The sequence below is a fragment of the Zootoca vivipara genome, chromosome 4 (genome assembly GCF_963506605.1).
Source record: "Zootoca vivipara chromosome 4, rZooViv1.1, whole genome shotgun sequence".
Classification (NCBI taxonomy): Eukaryota; Metazoa; Chordata; class Lepidosauria; order Squamata; family Lacertidae; genus Zootoca; species Zootoca vivipara.
In genome coordinates this window covers 99,927,306-99,949,154 of record NC_083279.1, presented here as the reverse complement: position 1 = coordinate 99,949,154, position 21,849 = coordinate 99,927,306, and the positions used below count along the sequence as shown (strand labels likewise).

At 45.9% G+C, this 21,849-nt stretch overlaps 2 protein-coding genes across 5 annotated transcripts in view; both read left to right on the top strand.

Moving 5' to 3' along the window:
• Positions 1-21,849, top strand: part of LOC132592085 (zinc finger protein 208-like) — a 154,027-nt gene that overhangs the window by 20,740 nt on the left and 111,438 nt on the right.
• LOC132592060 (zinc finger protein 135-like) overlaps positions 1-21,849 on the top strand; it is an 80,777-nt gene that overhangs the window by 15,802 nt on the left and 43,126 nt on the right. The window contains exons 1-4 of one of the 4 annotated variants that reach the window (XM_060274141.1): positions 3,852-4,560; positions 8,224-8,994; positions 9,278-9,360; positions 20,336-20,462. In XM_060274141.1, coding sequence (XP_060130124.1) covers positions 8,826-8,994; positions 9,278-9,360; positions 20,336-20,462 — 379 coding nt within the window. In that variant the 5' untranslated portion in view covers positions 3,852-4,560; positions 8,224-8,825. Of the gene's footprint in view, positions 4,561-8,223; positions 8,995-9,277; positions 9,361-12,082; positions 13,032-14,142; positions 17,253-20,335; positions 20,463-21,849 lie in introns of those variants that run through there. The other 3 variants (XM_060274138.1, XM_060274137.1, XM_060274135.1) reach the window with 3 other exon arrangements.

Below are 21,849 nucleotides of genomic sequence, written 5' to 3'. Positions count from 1 at the left end.
CTGGAGCCCTTCCCAGCAACCTTGCAGTCGTACTCAGCAGGCCGCATCCATGTTATGGGAATGTGTGCCGTGAGAGTACAGTTCCGGGACAAACAGGCTGTACTCAAACTGGTGATTGCGAAGGGCAGTCGCCCCAGTCTCCTGGGCACTGACTGGTTTCCTGCCCTGGGACTGAGTATCTCAGGGCTTAATTCAATCCAAACCTGCCCTGAGATGAGCGAGGCATTATGCAAGGAATTTGCTGGTCTCTTTAATGGAAAACTGGGTTGTTATAAAGGGCCCCCAGTTGACTTCGAGTTGGACCCCGGGGTGGCCCCAATCCGACTCAAACCAAGGCGAGTGCCATTTGCACTGCAACCCAAGATCGAGGCAGAGCTGGATAAATTGGTCAAGCAGGGAGTTCTCTCACCCGTGGACTCTGCTAAGTGGGAGACTCCAATCGTCACGCCCCTTAAAGCAAATGGGGAAGTCAGGATATGTGCAGATTACAAATGTACTATCAATAAGGCACTCAGGGGAAACTCATACCCCATTCCAGTCGTATCACATCTGTTGGCTAAACTGGCTGGAGGCAAGGTGTTCGCCAAAATTGACCTGGCACAAGCTTACCAACAGCTGCCAGTAACCCCACAATCAGCGGAAGCACAGACTATTGTCACACATAAAGGGGCGTTCAGAGTTAACAGATTACAGTTCGGAGTTTGTGTGGCCCCAGGGATTTTTCAAGGGCTCATGGAATGCCTGTTAAGAGGTCTGCCGGGGGTCTTGCCATTTTTTGATGATGTTTTGATTGCTGGAAAAGACCCACAGGAACTGGTTGCGCGTGTCCGTGCAGTGTTGCTCAAGTTCAAGGAGGTGGGGTTGCAACTGAAAAAAGAAAAATGCAGTTTTGGGGTACCAACTGTGGATTTCTTGGGGTTTAAAATTGATGCATCAGGCATCCACCCCACAGATGCTAAGATTAAGGCCATCATTGAGGCACCACGACCACAGAACAAGACGGAGTTGCAGTCATTCCTGGGACTTATTAACTTTTATCATTCGTTCTTACCCCAGAAAGCTTCTGTAGCTGAACCATTACATAGACTTTTGCAGAAAAAGAATGTGTGGCGATGGGGGCGGGAGCAGCAGAAGGCTTTTGACTCCTTGCGAGAAATGCTAAGTAGCAGGAGCGTCCTTGCTCATTATGATGAGTCGAAGCCGCTGGTCCTGGCATGTGATGCCTCTCAATATGGCCTGGGGGCTGTGCTGAGTCATAGGGAACCGGATGGGTCGGAAAAGTCCATCTCTTTCTATTCCCGTACGTTGTCACCCACAGAGCGCAACTATGCTCAAATTGATAAAGAGGCACTAGCAATTGTGTCAGGAATTAAAAGGTTCTATGATTATTTGTACGGTCGCCATTTCTCCATTGAAACGGACCACAAACCACTGTTAGGGTTGTTCAACCCAAACAAACAAACGCCACAAATTCTCTCCCCCAGAATGTTGCGTTGGTCAATATTCCTGAATGGGTTCCAGTACACCTTGACCCATGTGCCGGGGAAACAGTTGTGCCACGCTGATGCGCTGAGTCGATTGCCCCTTCCTGGCGGGAGCAATGAGGATCCTGCTCCGGCGGAGCACATTATGATGCTAGAAACACTTCCGGGGGCTCCTGTAACAGCTACTGATATAGCTGAGAAAACGAGGAAAGATGCTGTTCTCTCCCGTGTGCTCACTTGGGTGGGGAGGGGGTGGCCAGGTGGTCCGCATGAAGAAAAATTCAGGCCTTATGTGACAAGGCAGCACGAATTGTCCATGCATAAGGGTTGTCTCCTATGGGGAGATAGGGTGATCATCCCAGCACCACTGGGAAACAGGGTTCTTGAGACGCTTCACATGGGACACCCGGGAATGGTCAGGATGAAGTCGCTAGCCCGATGTTATGTGTGGTGGCCTGGAATGGACCAGAACATAGAACAATGGGTACGAACATGCAAGGCATGCCAAGAGGTGCGGCCAGAAGTGGCCAGAGCACCAGTCCACTGGTGGGAGCAGTCCAGGACTCCCTGGAGCCGGCTGCACATAGATTTTGCTGGGCCATTCCAAGGGAAGGTCTTTTTGGTTATCGTTGATGCATATTCCAAATGGTTAGAAGTGGCGATGGTCCCTAGCATGGCATCAGCTGCCGTAATCAAGGTGTTGAGGCAGCTGTTTGCAACCCACGGGTTACCTGAGACCATTGTATCAGATAATGGGGCAGCTTTTGTATCCCAAGAATTCAGGGCATTCTTGGCTGATAACTTCATAAGAGGGGTCACATCCGCGCCCTTTCACCCATCCTCCAATGGGCAGGCTGAGCGCATGGTAAGAACAGCCAAAGAATCCATTGCGCGCTTAATGGAGGGTAACTGGTCGGCTCGCATTGCGCGAATGTTATTTTTGCAGCATGCGACGCCGTGTACTGCAACGGGCAAGTCGCCAGCCGAGCTGCTCTTAGGTAGAAGACTGGTAACGGTGCTGGATTATGTCCACCCAGATAAAATGCCAAACCGTAATTCAAGAGCAACCCCCCCAGGCTGAGACTGACACAACAAGGTATCTCGCCCCTGAAGATCTGGTCTGGGTGAGGAACTATTCACGAGGTCCGCGGTGGGTGGCCGGTGTGATCACCCGGGCTAGTGGACCTGTGTCCTATTATGTGACCTTGGAAAATGGGCAAGTTTGGAAGAGACATATAGATCAGCTGAGGCGCCGGGCGCTCAGCAGGGAGGAGTCAGATAATTCATCCCTGGCTAATGACGCACAGCTGCGAGACCAGAGTGAAGATGGCCCAGAGGTGCAGTCACCAGGGGCTTCAGCAAATGAACCAGGGTCTGCTAGTCCTCAGGATGACGAGGTACAGGTAGGGGACCCTGAGATGTCTGGGACGCCATCTGTTCCCGATGAAACCCCTATAGCAGCCCCTCCACCACAGGTAACACCCAATCCAGAACCTGCAACACCTGTTGTCAGGAGATCAAGTAGAAGTTGTAGGACCCCACAGTACCTGAGGGATTACGTCTGCTGTGCTCACTAGGGGGGGAGGGGTGTTGTGTATTGAGTCCAAGGATTTTATATCTGTATTATTATTGTCTGTATTTGCATTAGGATAAAGTAACTGCCTTTTGGTTCCAGAGGGTACAGCTACTATTGGTTCATTTAAGCTGCTGTATTTGGATCCTCTGTCTTATTGGTTCCCTCCAAAAGGCAGCACTGTGATTGCCTGATATTGTTCCCTCCAAAATGTATCCCTTCCTAGCTAGTTCCCTGTCCCTATAAATGTAGCCTTCCTGCCCTCACAGTCAGTCTTGTTCACTTTAATAAAGAGCTGTTACTAGAGAACTGTCTCCAGCATGTTATGTCAAGAGAGCTGAAATCACAAACCCCACGTCACAACAGAATAGATAGGAAGAAACTGGGATGAAGTGTTTTGTGGGGACAAATCACAAAAGTGATTGTGCTGATTTTGGAAGTGCTGTGTGTGCATGAGATCTGCTGGAGGGGCAACCCCCCCTACATAAATTTCTGCAACAAGCTGAGATTCCTGCATTGCTGGGGGTTGGACTAGATGACCCCAGGATCCCCTTTATCTCTCCACTCCTCAATTCGAGGAGGAGGTTCCTTGCCTCCTGCTGTTAGGTGGATGACTGGCTTCCCAAATTGACCAGACGAAATCTCAGGCAGTTGAACAAATTCATTGGTTTGTCGGCAAAACAATATGGAGCAGTAGGGAAAAAACCATTCCTCATTCTGCCCGACCCTTGTCCATGTACAGAGAGCTTTTATACCTTTTTGACAGAGCGAAGGTCAGCCTTTCTGCAGTACTTTATCAACCAATCAAGAGAAAGCACCCCAAGATGCAAAGTCATTTACCTAACTCCACTAAGTGGCGTTATGTACCTGGTACTTTCATACACGTGTCTATCTGGAATTTTACAGGCACAATTGTGGTTGCGCCCTACTTAGAACTTGCGGTTTTGTGACATCCTTTTCAGATGGAACAGAACATCTTGCGGTTAAGCTAACTTCCTTTTGCAATGGGTTACAGAGAAAGGTACAAACAGAGAAGTGCTGTCTATTTTACTTTCTATCAGGGACAGAGAGATTTTGCAAATGGAGTTCCTCTGGCTACTTACGGCCTGTGTGGCCTGACCAGGATTATTCTGGCCCTGGTCATTGCCACCCTATACTGCAAAGCCCTGGACAAGAGAGGGAAATACCAGGAGATGCTCAGAGTCCAGCCAAGAGCCTCAAAAGGATATCTTGGCATTGGCGTAACCAGGGGGGACAACTGCCCCCCTATAACATAAAAAATAAAAAGCCGATGTTTTGCCAAGCGAGAGAGGGCTGAGCTGGGTGCTTCGGCTTTGCAAGGGTTAAACGGAAGCGAGCTGCCTTCGTAGAGAGGACAGGAAGCAAAGGGGGGGGTCAGATCCTCCAGAGCCAAGGCCCCTCCCTCCCTCCCTCCCCAGTCCTCCTTTCCTGCTTTGGTGTCTCTCCTGCAAAGGCTGCATTGCTGTCCCCTCCTGGGATCTGGTGAGTCTCTCTCTCTCCCCCAGAGGGTGCAGTGGGGAGACCCGGGGGGGGGATGGTGGTTCCCAGGGCTGCAGCAGGGGAGGATGCATGAGGGGAGGGGGGACCAAGAAAGTCAGGGAGGAGAGGGTCCTGCCAGGGAGGGGGGGCGAGGTCTGCAAGGCTCCCCTTCCTGGAGATCAGAGGATCCCAAACTCCCACCAAATCTCTCTTCTTCCCTAGGACTTTAACTCTGTGTGACGCTGCTCAGCGTCATTGCACAACAGAGGAAACATGTGCAAATGGTTTTCCAAAGCTGGACGAGGATGTGGACTAGCCACCACCCCCCCATTAAAATACCCACTAGGAGGAGGGAGGGAGGAAAGGTGGGAGAGAAAGGCCAGGAATAAAGACAGGGATCCCAGCCCATAGTCTGGCTGCTGCATTGCAAACCAGTTTCCCAGTCGTCTCCAAGGGCAGCTCCACACGGAGGCCAGTGCTCCCCTCGCACCCGGAAAACCAGCCGAGCCAGAAATTGGTGCTGCTACTCACTGAGCCTCCAGGGACCTTGGCATCAATGTCTGTGTGTATGTGTGTTAAGCTGTCTAACAGAATAATAATAATAATAATAATAATAATAATAATAATAATAATAAATTACCTGCCTAAATTTCAAGGGATATGTCTTTGGCCCCACCCACTTGGCCCTCAGGGGGTTGGCCAGATACATACCTGGCCCTCAGAGCAAAGAGAAAGGGACCCCACCCCAGGAGTCTGTCTTGAGAGCGGCAGAGAGTCCAAGTGCAATAAAAGGAGACAGAAGCAGGGGGGTGGGATGGGGAGCAACTCCTGAGGACCCCCAAGTTTGGACCACCCACTAGAGCCAAGCATCCATTTTTCACAAGATAGAAATGACTCCCTTGTCAGTCGGTTCTGATTTCATGCATTGACTGGAAGGCAGAAGAAACCAGGCTGATTCACCTCCCAGAAATCCCTTCAGTTGCCTCCACATTTTGCATTCCTAGGAGGCTAGAGACCTTCTCCCACCTGCCTTGTCCCACCCCCTGGCCCTGGGAGTCCTCATAAGGGAGCTGGTCCTGGAGGAAGAACTGGGAGAGGAGAGACTCCATCAGGCAAGGCCGCCTTCCACCTGCCTTGCCCGACCCTCCAGTCTCTGTTTCTCAATTTGTATTGTATTGTTTTATGCACTGTGGCTTGCCGAGGTTTTATTGATTGTAAGTGTTAAGTGTTAATTTTCATATGCTGATATTATTCAATAGTATTCTAATGATTGTTGAACGTTGCATTCTTTAATTGCTTATTTTAAAACTATGTTTTGTTGTTACATTTTGGTTTTTTTTTAAAAAAATTAAATTAGTTTTATATAACAACAAAAAAAGACAAAACCATAAAAGAAAACATTTCTGCCCACCTTCCCCCCCTCCCCCCACAAGTCCCCTTCTGCCACAAGTAGATCCTGCGGGTGTTGAGAGTCGAAGGTAGTCCATTTTAAAGCTGGGTTTGTCCTCACCCCCCTCTCCCCAGCTCCTGAACCCCCCCTGCCACCAGGGGGCCCCGAGACATAAGGAGAGATTGGGATAGGGAACCCCCCAACCATTTATATCTTTCAGCATAGTAGACAGACAGACAAACAAATAAAAATTTCAAATTCTTAATTTGTTGAACATTGTAATTGTGACTTCCTCTGATCCCTTCTTCCTGATTTTCATAATTCTAAAATATAATTATGGCGGGTTTCTTATTCTTATTTCCAATTCTAATTCTTAAAACTCAACATTATTTTCCTCCTTCTTCGTGCCACCTCCCCACAGGTCCCCTCCTGCCACAAGAGGCACCCATGGGGTGTGACCATCCAAGGGAGGTCTGATTTGTAATTGGGTTTCCTTCCACCCCTCCCTCCCCACCCCAAAGCCCCCCCCTGCCACCAGAGGCTTCAGGTCAATAGGGAGGGAGATAGGTGGCTATCCACCCAACTACCTGTCTAAACATAGCATTACTACTCCACAAATCTAAAATTTCTTCCCCCAGCCCTTCCTCCACCCCCCAGAAGAAATATCAATATTCTCATATTATTAATATCTCTAACCAAACGTCTTAACATTATTCTCTTAATCTCCCTCTCCTCCCCCCCCCCGGAGTTTCCCCCCATTTGGTCCAGCAATTCCTTCATCAAGCCAAGATTTCAGAGCCGTTTTTCAGCCAGCCTAAATACCAATTTACCAGTTTTTTCATCCCACACCAAGTCTTTCCCAGTTCAAAATTCCGGTCTCCGTCCTCCCTTCGCTCTGTTTTTCCCACCCCTCAGTCTCACTTCTCCTTTCTCTATTTTCCCCAGTCTCCCCATTTTCAAGAAACATATTCCATTGGGGGTGATGCTTCTCCACAGGGGTTGCTCTCTCAGTTAAATTTCCAAGACTACTGGTATTAGTATTCTTCTCTTCCTCTTCTTCTTTTTTCACCTTTTGTTGAGCATCATCCTCTTCTTGATTTTTGAGATCCCTTTCATTTTCAGATATTGCCTCTTTTTCCTGTCCATGGTCTGCTATATTTACCAACGGTGAACTGAATTGTTCCTGTCTCTTTAAGAGATCTCTCATGCCTCCAATAATTTCCAAGTAACTTAACACCTTATCAGGGAAGGCTGTTGAATAGGGTGCAGGCATTTTTCCTTAACCGCAAGCAGAGTGAAGATAAGAAGACAGCAGACACTGGAAAATTCCTTCCTCAAAAACGGTAACCTCCATCTTGGCTAATCATTTTCAAAGTCTTTACTTCTTCTATTTATCAAATAACGTCCTTAACAAAAGTTTCTCCTTCTTCTCCTTTTTATCAGCTGTTTTAATAACCTTGCTGAGCCTCGTGGGGTGTCGGCTCCAGGGTCGAGAAGGGATTAGAAAAAGCTTTCTTTCTTTGGAGTTATAAAAGCAATCATTTTCACTTTCGGCTTTGGAATATTTTCGTGCCTCTGAAGTCCACAGTAAGAAGAGATCGACTTCCGTTTTTTAGAATCTCTTCCTATAATTCCAATTAAGTTTCCAAATTAGAGATTTCACTTACTTTGTCCAAATCTTTTGTTTCTTGGGAAGAATCCGCCGCTTGCTGGCTGAAGACTCGGAGCTTCGCTTCTTGGAGGTAACGATGTTGCCCAAGATGGCTCACGCAACTCCACTCCTCTGATTCTCGGTCGCTCTACTGAGCTCCCGAGTAGAGGAGGAATCGCGTCCAGAGCTTTGCCAGGCTGCACTTTCCGGTGTTCGCACTTTCCGGTGTTCTTATGGGGAGTCTGTGTGCCCCATGGACTTCCCCCCCCCTCCGCGATGCCAGAGACCTCGGAGCTCGAGGTCTCTGCGTCCTCTCACCAGCGCGACGAATCGGAAGTCTATGATTAGATTGTTACGTTATAAGGTTGTTTTGTATTGCATTAGATTCTGTTTCTTCAGCTTGTAAACCATCTTGAGTATCGTAAGATAGAGAGGAGGTATACAAATTAAAAGTGATGATGATGACTCTTCCTCCTCTTTTTTTCCCAAAAAAGATAGCTCATGGTCTGGGATGTGGGGCAGTCCAGCCCTGGTTCCCAGCAAGACTCATCCATGCTTGCTCAGGGAACCATTATTTTCCCCTGTCCTACAAATTCTGTAACAGAACAATGTATTTGCTTCGTAGGATTTGCTAGAGCTTCTCATTGCAACAGACAGAACTTGGCAGAAGACCAAAGGGTTCCTTCCGATCTATCGGAGCCTTCCTGAGACCACAGATGGATGAGCGAGATTCAGCTGGCCCTGAAGCAGGAAGAGGCCATGCCATCCAAACTGGAAACAGTGGGGGATTCTGGGAAAACCCAGTGCCAAAGATCCTGGGTGAGGAGGGCACCCTCCGCTCTGAGGTGCAGAGCCAGCAGTTGAGGCAGTTCTGCTGCCAGGAGGCCAAAGGACCCCGAGAGGTTTGCAGCCGACTCTACCACTTTTGCCACCAGTGGCTGAAGCCAGAAAGGCACACGAAAGCTGAGATGCTGGACCTGGTGATCTTGGAGCAGTTCCTGGCTGTCCTTCCCCCGGAGATGGAGAGCTGGGTGAGGGAATGCGGAGCGGAGACCAGTTCCCAGGCGGTGGCCCTGGCCGAAGGTTTCCTCCTGAGTCAGGCAGAGGAGAGAAAGCAGGTGAGAGAGACTTTCCTCTGGATACTCCCAAGGGGCGCCAAACAGGACAGAGAACATCCCATAATGGTCTACTGATGGCCCATGCGTTTTCTGGGAAAGCATCCATGGAATGAGATCTCACACCCTTCAAGTCTTTGTCACTCTCTTTCTAATATTTCTAACCATTCTCTGTTGTGAATCCTTGTTTCTTTTTCAGGGAATGGATCATTTTGCAGAAATGGACCTGGATTCCTGTGAGGCAGAGAGGCCTCCATTGGACACCAGAGAGAGGCCACTGGGTAAGGAGGAAGGTGGTCCTTCTCCCTTTGGTCTCATTCTGTTGGTTTTCCAACTAATCTGAGGGTTCTTTTTATCTTGTTTTGGGGGTGACAGTTGGGAACAAGGGGCCAGAGGAGGGGAGATGCATTTCTGCACAACAAACATATGAAATGGGCACAAACATCCAAATGCTCTCAGCAGGTAATGCTTTCACAAAGGCCCACCTGTAGTTAGAGATGCCCTGTTCCACCTGTGAGAGAAGCAGACACTCCTGGCATTCTGTTTACCTTTTCTCTCTTGCAGGTGACGGAATGATGCCGGCAAGAGCTCCTGATCCGTCTTTTCATGGGGGCAGAAGGGAAGCAGCGGCTGTGGAACCAGATCAGGTCAGGGGAAGCTGCCTTGTGGGGACAGAGGCCGAGGGATGGAGTAATGTCATGGACTGGTTGGGCACAGAGGAATAGTGGGAGGATGCAGCCGGGGAACCAGGAAGGGAAGATGGCTCAGAGCCCAAGAAGTGGAGGTAGAAGAAGGATGGGTGATCAGGGGGGGGGGAGAAGCCAGGGAAGAGGAGGTAAATAGCAAACAGACAATCACAGAAAATATAAATAAAAACACAAAACAAAAAGCCGTGACAATAAACAGTGGAAAATATATAAATATATTATGGCAACAGTATAAATAATATTTGCAAAATATATGTGCAAATGCAATGGCCTGACGCATATATTCAATGGTGCATAAACACTACTAATCTCTATCAGTCTATAATTCAGTAGTTCACTTGGGGATCATAAATGTTCCGGGTAAGTATATAGTTGGTATTCAAGGGTATTCTGTTTCCAGCAATATTTCTCAACTGTCCTTCTCTATCCTGATGGATTGCCAGCTTAAAATCCTCCCATTTCACTGTTGAACCTCTAGTTTCCTCAAAGGAACAAGCTCTTTCTTCAATGATGAAATACCATACATTCAATCAATTACTACATATAACAATCTAAAAATTTTATACAGACAATTCCTTATTCTCACCAATGGGAACAATATAAGAGAGTTAAGCACCGGCTAAAATCTCGAGCATTGCATACAATCTTCAAGGTCGGCAGAAGCTGATACAAAGTGTAAATTTCTCTGCGTTAAATACATAAAGGGCTAAAAACCATTTAAAGGGACAGATCAATATAGTGTGAACAGAGAATTCATGCCATAAAATACAAAGCCATAGGGTTAGATTACAAAAAGGAACTATAATCAATGGAAAGATTAAGGCCTGAGGGAGCTAGAAAACCCTTCATCTCTGGGGTGTTATGTTTGTAAATTTGTTGTTGTTGTTGTTGTTGTTGTTGTTGTTGTTTAGTTGTGTCCGACTCTTCGTGACCCCGTGGACCAGAGCACGCCAGGCACTCCTGTCTTCCACTGCCCCCCGCAGTTTGGTCAAACTCATGTTCATAGCTTCGAGAACACTGTCCAACCATCTCATCCTCTGTTGTCCCCTTCTCCTTGTGCCCTCCATCTTTCCCAACATCCAGGGAGTCTTCTCTTCTCATGAGGTGGCCCAAGTATTGGAGCCTCAGCTTCAGGATCTGTCCTTCCAGTGAGCACTCAGGGCTGATTTCCTTCAGAATGGATAGGGTTGATCTTCTTGCAGTCCATGGGACTCTCGAGAGTCTCCTCCAGCACTGTAATTCAAAAGCATCAATTCAGTCCAACCCCTTGCCAAGCAGGAAACACCATCAAAGCATTCCTGTCTCGGCGGCCACTCCCAGTCACCAGTCTAGCTGCCGCATTCTGGATTACCAGGGACAACGTGCATCGATTGCTTGCAAGAGAGCGTTAAGTGCCTTGCAAGATCAAGGATGCCATGCTTGTACAAGCAAATAATGGAGATCTTCACGATGGTGCAATTGCTGGGCAGAAAGGGAACTCCCCATACTTATGTTCCTTCCTTCGTATATTCACCGGGATCCGTAGCTCTTGCCGAGCGAAGTGTGTAAAACTAGCCCCACGTTGGGCACCAGATGAAGTAAAGCAGGCAAGTGAGGAGTTATTGCAGGTGAGCTGTGCATAACCAAGCTGATTGCTAGCTTGGCAGAGGCTCCTTTTAATAGCACAATATGCACACGTTTAGGAACAGTCTGACCTTTAGCACTTTTACATCGTGAGCTGACACTTAGGTTTCCTCTGATATTTGCGAGACTTGCTCGACCTAGTGAGCCATGCCTCTCCCAGAGAAGGCAAAGGTCACAGAAAGGGCATGGGAGACTACTCAGAAAGCCAAAGGTGAGACCGAGGGCATGACGTCAGAAAGCTATGGCTTGCCTGTGGACGGTAGTAATAACAACAACAACAACAATAATAGTAAATTATTTGTTTCCCCAGCCACTCTGGGCGGCTTCCAACAGAAAAATGAAATAAAATAATCTATTAAACATTAAAAGCCTCCCTAAACAGGGCTGCCTTCAAATGTCTTCTAAAAATCTGGTAGCTGTTTTTCTCTTTGACATCTGATGGGAGGGCGTTCCACAGGGTGGGTGCCACCACCGAGAAGGCCCTCTGCCTAGTTCCCTGCAACTTGGCTTCTTGTAGTGAGGGAACCGCCAGAAGGCCCTCGGCGCTGGACCTCAGTGTCTGGGCACGACGATGGGGGTGGAGACGCTCCTTCAGGTATACTGGACCGAGGCCGTTTAGGGCTTTAAAGGTCAACACCAACACTTTGAATTGTGCTCGGGAACGTACTGGAAGCCAATGTAGGTCTTTCAGGACCGGTGTTATGTGGTCTCGGCGGCAACTCCCAGTCACCAGTCTAGCTGCCGCATTCTGGGTTAGTTGTAGTTTCCGGGTCACCTTCAAAGGTAGCCCCACGTAGAGCGCATTGCAGTAGTCCAAGCAAGAGATAACTAGAGCATGCACCACTCTGGCAAGACAGTCTGCGGGCAGGTAGGGTCTCAGACATTTCCCTTTTTCTTTTAGGATCCAGTGTGCTTTGAAGACGTCGCTGTTCGTTTCACGCACGAGGAGTGGGCGTTGCTGGATCCTGACCAGAGAGCTCTGCATAAGGACGTCATGGAGGAGAATCGTGGGATCGTGGCCTCTCTTGGTAAGGCTCCCCGTGGGATCGTCATATCTGCCTGGAAATTCAACAAAATACCTCTATGTGATGAACCTCATATATTTCCACAGAACTCTACAGTGGACACCATAACACTATAACACCTGGGAACCTAACCACACCTCCCCCAATAAACAGTAAATTACAGTTTTTTTCTTTGAACAATCTTCCTCAAATTGTTCCTTTTTCTGCCACGATTGGGCTGCTCTGAACTGCCCAGGCCACCTTAAATGTCAGCTTCAGAATTGTTAGAAAATCCATCCCAGAGAAGAGCTAGGCTTATTGAATCTCAGGTAGTGGTAGCAGTGATGAGGAGGAAGGAGTATTTATTAGAACAGCAGTCATAAAGAAAAAACGTGAAACCTTTGATAACCATTGGTAACCTTTAGCTTTAATTACGGCCTTACAACGCCTTCCCGTGAAGTGAACCAAGTTTTTAGTTCTGCAGCTGTAATAATGTGAAACCAAGATTGAATTATTGCCTCTGTTAATTGCACTTTATTGCTGTGTTGTTTCTGTAGAATGTTGTCCAATTATGCAATTGGTAAACAACACTAAACACAGCCTTGTGAGACAGAAGGATAGCAGAGAATCGATCTGCCTACGACAACTATTAGCTTTGTTGTAGAAGCGTTGCAAAAACTCCTCAGCCCAGTACGCTTCCTTCTCGAAAATATCAAGCCTTGTTTTTAAACGTCCAGGAATTTTTCCTTCTGAAGTTCAGATAACAGTCCAATTGCAGCAGAAACTTTATCTAGCTTTCAGCGCCTGTGAAAATAACTCACTTTCACTCCCTTGTTCATTAAAACACAGAAGATTTATTATCTTAGGGCAGCTCACAACCAGGAGAGTTCAACTCCATGATACTGCAGCTGCAACGAACAGCAGAACAACAGACAGAATGCAAACAGACGATGTCATATATTACAGAACACACAACAGCAACAGGTACTACTTCCTGTTTCCTGTTTACATGCCATGTCACAGGGCCCCTCGTGATACAGGACGACTGCTGAGCTATTAACCCTCTCAGCTCACATGTATTTTGGGGCATTTACATTCCCATTAATGACACAAATTCTGCCCACACCTTTTGCTGCCATACAACCCCAAATCATCACACTATCTGGGTGTTTCACGGTCGGTGTAATGCAAGTAGGAGGTAAATCTTATCCAATTCTTCTCCTCGCGTAACTTCATGCCATCACTACCAAGCAAGGAGATTTGGGTTTCATAGCTCCAAATAATACTGTCCCATTGTTCCGCTGTCCTGTTAACATGGATTTAATCCTTTCAACCTTTGCTTGAGAGATAACAATGGCTTTTTCCTTTCAATTCTAACATTTAGACCAGTCCTCGCACAAAACTTCACATTACATTGCGCCATGTCATCTTGTCTACACCCAGATGATTTTCTTCTGTCATGTAGGGACAGTCTCTCCATTCTTCGATCGTCACTTGCCCTTGTGCACATTTTCCAGGAAGTCAGATTTTGTAGTTACTGAGTCCCCATAGACCTCTTCAAAATATAGAAATGCCAGCTTTGGTTAAGTTTTCCCCAATCTCTCTTCTAATTTCTTCATAACTGTGGTGGTGTTCACTTAATAGTACTATTTTCCATCACTTTCTGGGTGGCAAGTCAACTCTTTGTGCCATTTCTGTAATTTTATTATGTTTTACAACCTCACTAAATGAAAGAACAAAAAAAACCAACCAACTTGATAGCAATCACATAACACACTGACAAAAGTCAACCTAAGCAAGTTTCGCTTCCTTTTTCTGGTCATTTGGCTATAACATTTGGTAGAATACGGGTAATTGAACAAACTTTGTTGAATTTCATTCTTGATTAAATTATCTTTCCATTAATATATAATTTTATGATGTCTTCCACAATTTTGACGACTACTGAATATGAAACAAAGCAACATTCAACAACTCATCAGAATAAATATGTTGTTTAATGACAAATAACACAGGTAATGAACACACACCCAACTCCCTTCACTTCTTCTCCATTTGTTCCTGAGGCTCTAATCCCTTTTTGTCTCCATTGCAGATTGTGATGAATCGGAAATTGAGAACAAAGGTGACCACGACAAAATCGCCGGAGAGAAGAAGCTACGTAAAAATTTGGAGTGTGGAGAAAGCTGCAGTCAGAGCTCCCATTCCACTTCCCATCAACAAAATTTCATTGGAAAGAAACTCTATCAGTGCATGGAATGTGGAAAGAGCTTCAATCAGAGCTCCCATCTCACTTCCCATCAAAGAATCCATACAGGGGAGAAACCTTATCAGTGTGTGGAATGTGGAAAGAGCTTCAGTTGGAGAACCGATCTCACTTCCCATCAGAGAATTCATACAGGGGAGAAACCCTATCAGTGTGTGGGATGTGGAAAGAGCTTCCGTCACAGCCACTATCTCACTTGCCATCAAAGAATTCATACAGGGGAGAAACCCTATCAGTGTGTGGAATGTGGAAAGAGCTTCTGTAGGAGCTCCTCTCTCACTTCCCATCAAAGAATTCATACAGGGGAGAAACCCTATCAGTGTGTGGAATGTGGAAAGAGCTTCACTGAGAGTTCCAAACTCACTTCCCATCAAAGAATTCATACAGGGGAGAAACCCTATCAGTGTGTGGAATGTGGAAAGAGCTTCCGTCACAGCCACTATCTCACTTGCCATCAAAGAATTCATACAGGGGAGAAACCCTATCAGTGTGTGGAATGTGGAAAGAGCTTCTGTAGGAGCTCCTCTCTCACTTCCCATCAAAGAATTCATACAGGGGAGAAACCCTATCAGTGTGTGGAATGTGGAAAGAGCTTCACTGAGAGTTCCAAACTCACTTCCCATCAAAGAATTCATACAGGGGAGAAACCCTATCAGTGCAGGGAATGTGGAAAGAGCTTCAGGAAGAAGGACTTTCTCACTTCTCATCAGAGAATTCATACAGGGGAGAAACCCTATCAGTGTGTGGAATGTGGAAAGAGCTTCAGTTGGAGAACCGATCTCACTTCCCATCAAAGAATTCATACAGGGGAGAAACCCTATCAGTGCATGGAATGTGGAAAGAGCTTTAGTCACAGCCACAGTCTCAATTCCCATCACATAATTCATACAGGGGAGAAACCCTATCAGTGCATGGAATGTGGAAAGAACTTCAGTCACAACCACAGTCTCACTTCCCATCAAAGAATTCATACAGGGGAGAAACTCTATCAGTGCATGGAATGTGGAAAGAGCTTCAGTCATAGCTCCGATCTCACTAAGCATCGAAGAATTCATACAGGGGAGAAACCCTACCAGTGCATAGAATGTGGAAAGAGCTTCAGTCACAGCAACAGTCTCACATCCCATAAAAGAATCCATACAAATGTCAGAAAAACCATTATACAGCTATAGGAGCCAGGCAAATCTGCACCTTTTTAACCAGGCCTTTGGCTGATTGACATCTAATGCCCTTTAAAAATGTGGTGTTTTGTGTTTTTATGTGGTGTTTTTTTATATGTAACCATCCTGAGACCTGTGGGTTTGAGGAATCGGCACTGACTCTTAAAGGCGTAGGGGTCTTTGGTCCCCTATGAAATATTGGAGGAGGCCACCCCCAGGTTTTTGTGTTGTTTTGTTTTCAAACGCAACGTTTTATTTTTCCGCTGCTTGCCATACAATTTCCCTTTCAATTTGCCCTCTTAAGGAATAAAATAAATAAATAAATGCACAAAGGTCATGAGGACAACAAAATACAAGAAAATACAAATGTGGGCAGGTCCCATCTTTGCAGGCCAAAAGCAAAAGTTGCTTTAAAGCAGGTTTTCCCAAATTTGGGTCCTCGGCAGCTCCACCGGACTACACTTCCCATTATCCCTCCCCATTGGTCCTGAGCACCCCAGAGCCAGCTGCCTCGACACGGATTTTGAAGTCGGCCAGCAGTCAAGGAGTCCTGAACTCCGCCTGTGAGACCAGCTCTGTCAGCTAAGGCAGGGAGACCATGGAGGGCAAAGGAAGCGGGAAGCACCCCTGCTAGCAAGCACCCCTCAACAAGACCCCAACCCCAGAGTCTGCTCAGCCCCCTCCGCTTCTTGTAGCTGGAGTCAGTCTGGGTTATGCCCTCCCAGGCCAGGTGGGAAAGGCCTGCCAGGCAGGGAGCAGCTCCTGCAGGACTCCCAGCAAGAAAACCTGGGAGGTGAGTCTTGGGGCAAAGAAGGGACAAGGGAGTTCTCTGTCTCCAAGGTGTGGGGCTTACCTTCTCTTCCATCGGGCCACAGGTAGGCCAACTCTGGCCGAGCTATTACATTCTGCAGAGGAAAGAAAAATCTGGGTCAGATGACACTACGAAAACCCACCTTGGATGGCTGCACCCACCTTGGACCCAATCCCTTGTCCCAGAGGACCACCCTGAGCCCTGCAGCCTCCTGGGCAGAGGTGGAAGGGCAGCAGCAGGGAAAGGGGGCAGGAAAAGCCTCTGGCCTCATCTTGGCACCCAGGAACACACACCGCATCGTCTGCCTTAAAAGTCACTCGCTTTGGTGATCAGTCTTCTTCATGGTCCAGCTCTCCTAGGCAACCCCATTGCTGGAGACTTACATAGTAAGTCTGTTGCTGTTATAAACAGTAGGTGCACTAAGGAGAATTCCACTGATACAGTGGAGGAGGTGCGTCAGGTGCGCAACTCAGAAGGAGCTACAAAGGGCGAGACGCCCACCAGATATGCTCAGGAGTTTGCTAATAGAGTTGTTGCAGATTTTGCTGTGGTTAGTAGCTCGACACAAGTCTTAGAATCATAGAATCGTAGAGTTGGAAGAGACCACAAGGGCCATCAGTCCAATCCCCTGACAAGCAGGAAACACCATCAAAGCATTCCTGTCTCGGCGGCCACTCCCAGTCACCAGTCTAGCTGCCGCATTCTGGATTACCAGGGACAATGTGCATCGATTGCTTGCAAGAGAGCGTTAAGTGCCTTGCAATATCAAGGATGCCATGCTTGTACAAGCAAATAATGGAGATCTGTACGATTGTGCAATTGCTGGGCAGAAAGGGAACTCCCCATACTTATGTTCCTTCCTTCGTATATTCACCGGGATCCGTAGCTCTTGCCGAGTGAAGTGTGTAAAATTAGCCCCACGTTGGGCACCAGATGAAGTAAAGAAGGCAAGCGAGAAGTTATTGCAGGTGAGCTGTGCATAACCAAGCTGATTGCTAGCTTGGCAGAGGCTCCTTTAATTAGCACAATATGCACACGTTTAGGAACAGTCTGACCTTTAGCACTTTTACATCGTGAGCTGACACTTAGGTTTCCTCTGATATTTGCGAGACTTGCTCCACCAAGTGAGCCATGCCTCTCCCAGAGAAGGCAAAGGTCACAGAAAGGGCACGGGAGACTACTCAGAAAGCCAAAGGTGAGACCGAGGGCATGACGTCAGAAAGCTATGGCTTGCCTGTGGGCGGTAGTAATAACAACAACAACAACAACAACAACAACAACAGTACATTATTTATTTCCCCAGCCACTCTGGGCGGCTTCCAACATAAAAATGAAATAAAAATAATCTATTAAACATTAAAAGCCTCCCTAAACAGGGCTGCCTTGAGAGGTCTTCTAAAAATCTGGTAGCTGTTTTTCTCTTTGACATCTGATGGGAGGGCGTTCCACAGGGCGGGTGCCACCACCGAGAAGGCCCTTTGCCTAGTTCCCTGCAACTTGGCTTCTCGCAGTGAGGGAACCGCCAGAATAGGGCGTGTTGAATTTTTCATCTTTAAAAATCCTGATTTGAGGGGTGTTAAAAAGTTGTGGTATGATGAGGTAATTTGAAATCTATTTTGGTTCCTTGTAAATATTGAGGTCTTGCTTGGTAAATCTCTATGTGAAAAGTTCCTACTTTTTAACATTTTTGAAATTTTCCTGTCATTTATAAACATATAGGTTATTCCCCCATTTTGATGAAAACAGATGTTGATAAGTGCCTAAAATTGATGACAAGATACAGTGGTACCTAGCAAGATGAAATTAATTTGTTCTGCAAGTCGCTTCATATAGCAAAAAACTCGTCTTGTAAAGCATGGTTTAAAATTTTCCCGGTTTACCCGGTCTACCCATTTAGTTAATGCATTCCTATTTGTCTTGCGAAGCGCGGTCATAGGCAACTTTGTATTGCGAGTCACCTCGCGCAACGCAAAACGCTTTCATCTTGAGAGTTTTTCGTTGCATGAGGCATTCGTCTTGTGGGGTACCACTGTATTGTAGTTCTCTTATATATGTATTGTAGTTGTCTGTACTATTAATATTAATAATTATATTAATATTAATATTATACAACAGTACAGTGGTACCTCTACTTATGAATAACTCTACTTACGAACGTTTCTACTTACGAATGGAGCTCCGTCCACCATCTTGGATGCGGTTTAGATTTTTTCTACTTACGAATTTTTAGATAGGGTTGCTTCTACTTACGATTTTTTTCTCCCAATGCATTCCTATGGGATTCGACAAATTTTTTCGACTTACAAACGTGTGTTCGGAACGCATTAAATTCGTAAGTAGAGGTACCACTGTATGTGATATCTTTTTTGCTTTCTACCACCAGTCCACCCACTGAGGTCGTTGGGGTTTCAAAGCCGAAATGCTCTGACAAGTAGATTTCTCATCTATCCGAGATAGACAGAATGGGGTGACATGAGGACATCTAACCAGCCCTAGCAATTGTCTTCTGTGTTGCATTGGAGACTGGGGGCTGGGGTCTTGCTTGAATATGTTACAGAGCATCTCTGGTACCAGAACAATTGTGTGGTCATCAAAGGAGCTGGGATCCTCACCCACCAACATTATTTTATTATACTATACTATATATATATATATATATATATATATATATATATATATATATACACACATACATACACACACACTATATTCAGCAGAGAATTGTGTCCTTTTGTTGCTCACTCCCACCCTTTGCAAACAAAATTTTATTCCCATGAACGAGAAAAGCATGTTTTCTTTGAAGAATAGCTATGATGATAAACATGATAATGAAGTCTATGCAGAGGACTGGATAAACTACTTGGAGGTTTTAAAAATACACTGTAAAGTAGAGCTACCAAAGTTCAGTCGAGTGACGGTCTTTTCTTATTGGATAAATTGGGGGTGCAAAAACAGCATTCTGATAGTGTAGAATTAAGGCTGTTGGGCAGGCACCCAATCTTAAGATAAGGATTGCCACATTTTAAGAAAGACAAGATTTTAGTTCCTTCAATAGTAGCATGGATAATAAGCATTATGGTAACCCTTCTATCACAGTGATGGAAGGATGGAAATACTATATATTCTCCTGCTTCAGAACCATTAAATGAACAGAAGTCTTGACCTGCATGGAATATGGTTTCTCTAAGTCTGACACCATCTTTGTGAGGATCAAGAGCAGGCCTTTAGATTCTACAGGAATCAAATTTTAACAGTGTACACTTCTTTTGAAGAGCATGGTCCAGGGGGCTTCTGCCAGTGGCTCTCCTACTCAGATGTGGGCCCTCTGCAGATACATGATCATGTACACCAGCCCTTGAAGTTGTTAATTTATTATTCTTTTTCCTTTTTTACTATAATAGGACGTTATATGATAAAGTAATGATATGTTGTTACAGCTGGAAACAAAATTTCTTTATATTTTCACTTTTATAAAATGATTAAAAACTTTAACTTCGCTTCAAAATGCGAGTTTTCGGCTTTTTTTAAAGTGTATTTCAAACAGATCTCAATTAACCAAGCTAAACATCAACCAATCATAAAAATAATTGCAGATTTGGATTCCTCATGTGCAATAACATATTTTTAGAACCCCTCATTGAGCAAATTAAAAAAAAAATCTTCCTTAAATGACACGTCCTACCGCCAGAAGGCCCTCGGCGCTGGATCTCAGTGTCCGGGCAGAACGATGGGGGCGGTCCTTCAGGTATACTGGACCGAGGCCGTTTAGGGCTTTAAAGGTCAACACCAACACTTTGAATTGTGCTCGGGAACGTACTGGGAGCCAATGTAGGTCTTTTAGGACCGGTGTTATGTGGTCTCAGCGGCCGCTCCCAGTCACCAATCTAGCTGCCGCATTCTGGGTTAGTTGTAGTTTCCGGGTCACCTTCAAAGGTAGCCCCAGGTAGAGCGCATTGCAGTAGTCCAAGCGAGAGATAACTAGAGCATGCACCACTCTGGTGAGACAGTCTGCAGGCAGGTAGGGTCTCAGACATTTCCCTTTTTCTTTTAGGGTCCAGTGTGCTTTGAAGACGTCGCTGTACGTTTCACGGACGAGGAGTGGGCGTTGCTGGATCCTGACCAAAGAGCTCTGCATAAGGACGTCATGGAGGAGAATCATGGGATCGTGGCCTCTCTTGGTAAGGCTCCCTGTGGGATCGCCATATCTGCCTGAAAATTCAACAAAATACCTCTATGTGATGAACCTCATATATTTCCTCAGAACTCTACAGTGGACACCATAACACTATAACACCTGGGAACCTAACACCCCCCCTAAACAGTAAATTACAGTTTTTTATTTAAACAATCTTCCTCAAATTGTTCCTTTTTCTGCCACGATTGGGCTGCTCTGAACTGCCCAGGCCACCTTAAATGTCAGCTTCAGAATTATTAGGAAAGACGTGTAACTTCAGGTTTTCTGTTTTTGCTCCTGTCAGTCTTGGGTTGACCAAAGAGACGACCGACATTGGAGATGGAGGGGATGCCATGACTGGGCCAAACAAAATCCATCCCAGAGAAGAGCTAGGCTTATTGAATCTCAGGTAGTAGTAGCAGGGGGGGGGGGAGGAGGAGGAGGAGGAGGAGGAAGGAAGGAAGGAGTATTTATTAGAACAGCAGTCATAAAGAAAAAACGTGAAAGCTTTGGTAACCATTGGTAACCTTTAGCTTTCATTACGGCCTTACAACGCCTTCCCGTGAAGTGAACCAAGTTTTTAGTTCTGCAGCTGTAATAATGTGAAACCAATACTGAATTATTGCCTCTGTTAATTGCACTTTATTGCTGTGTTGTTTCATGTATTTTGGGGCATTTACATTCCCATTAATGACACAAATTCTGCCCACACCTTTTGCTGCCATACAACCCCAGATCATCACACTCTTTGGGTGTTTCACGGTCGGTGTAATGCAAGTAGGATGTAAATCTTATCCGATTCTTCTCCTCGCGTATTGCATGCCATCACTACCAAGCAAGGAGATTTGGGTCTCATCGCTCTAAATAACACTGTCCCATTGTTCCGCTGTCCTGTTAACATGGGTTTAATCTTTTCAACCTTTGCTTGAGAGATAACAATGGCTTTTTCCTTTCAATTCTAACATTTAGACCAATCCTTGCACTCATCTTCACATTACTTTGCGCCATGTCATCTTGTGTACACCCAGATGATTTTCTTCTGTCATGTAGGGACAGTCTCTCCATTCTTCGATCGTCACTTGTCCTTGTGCACCTTTTCTTGGAAGTCTGATTTTGTAGTGACTGAGTCCCCATAGACCTCTTCAAAATATAGAAATGCCAGCTTTGGTTAAGTTTTCCCCAATCTCTCTTCTAATTTCTTCATAACTGTGGTGTTGTTCACCTAATAGTACTATTTTACATCATTTCTGGGTGGCAAGTCAACTCTTTGTGCCATTTCTATAATTTTATTATGTTTTACAACCTCACTAAATGAAAGAACAAAAAAAAACCAACCAACTTGATAGCAATCACATAACACACTGACAAAAGTCAACCTAAGCAAGTTGCGC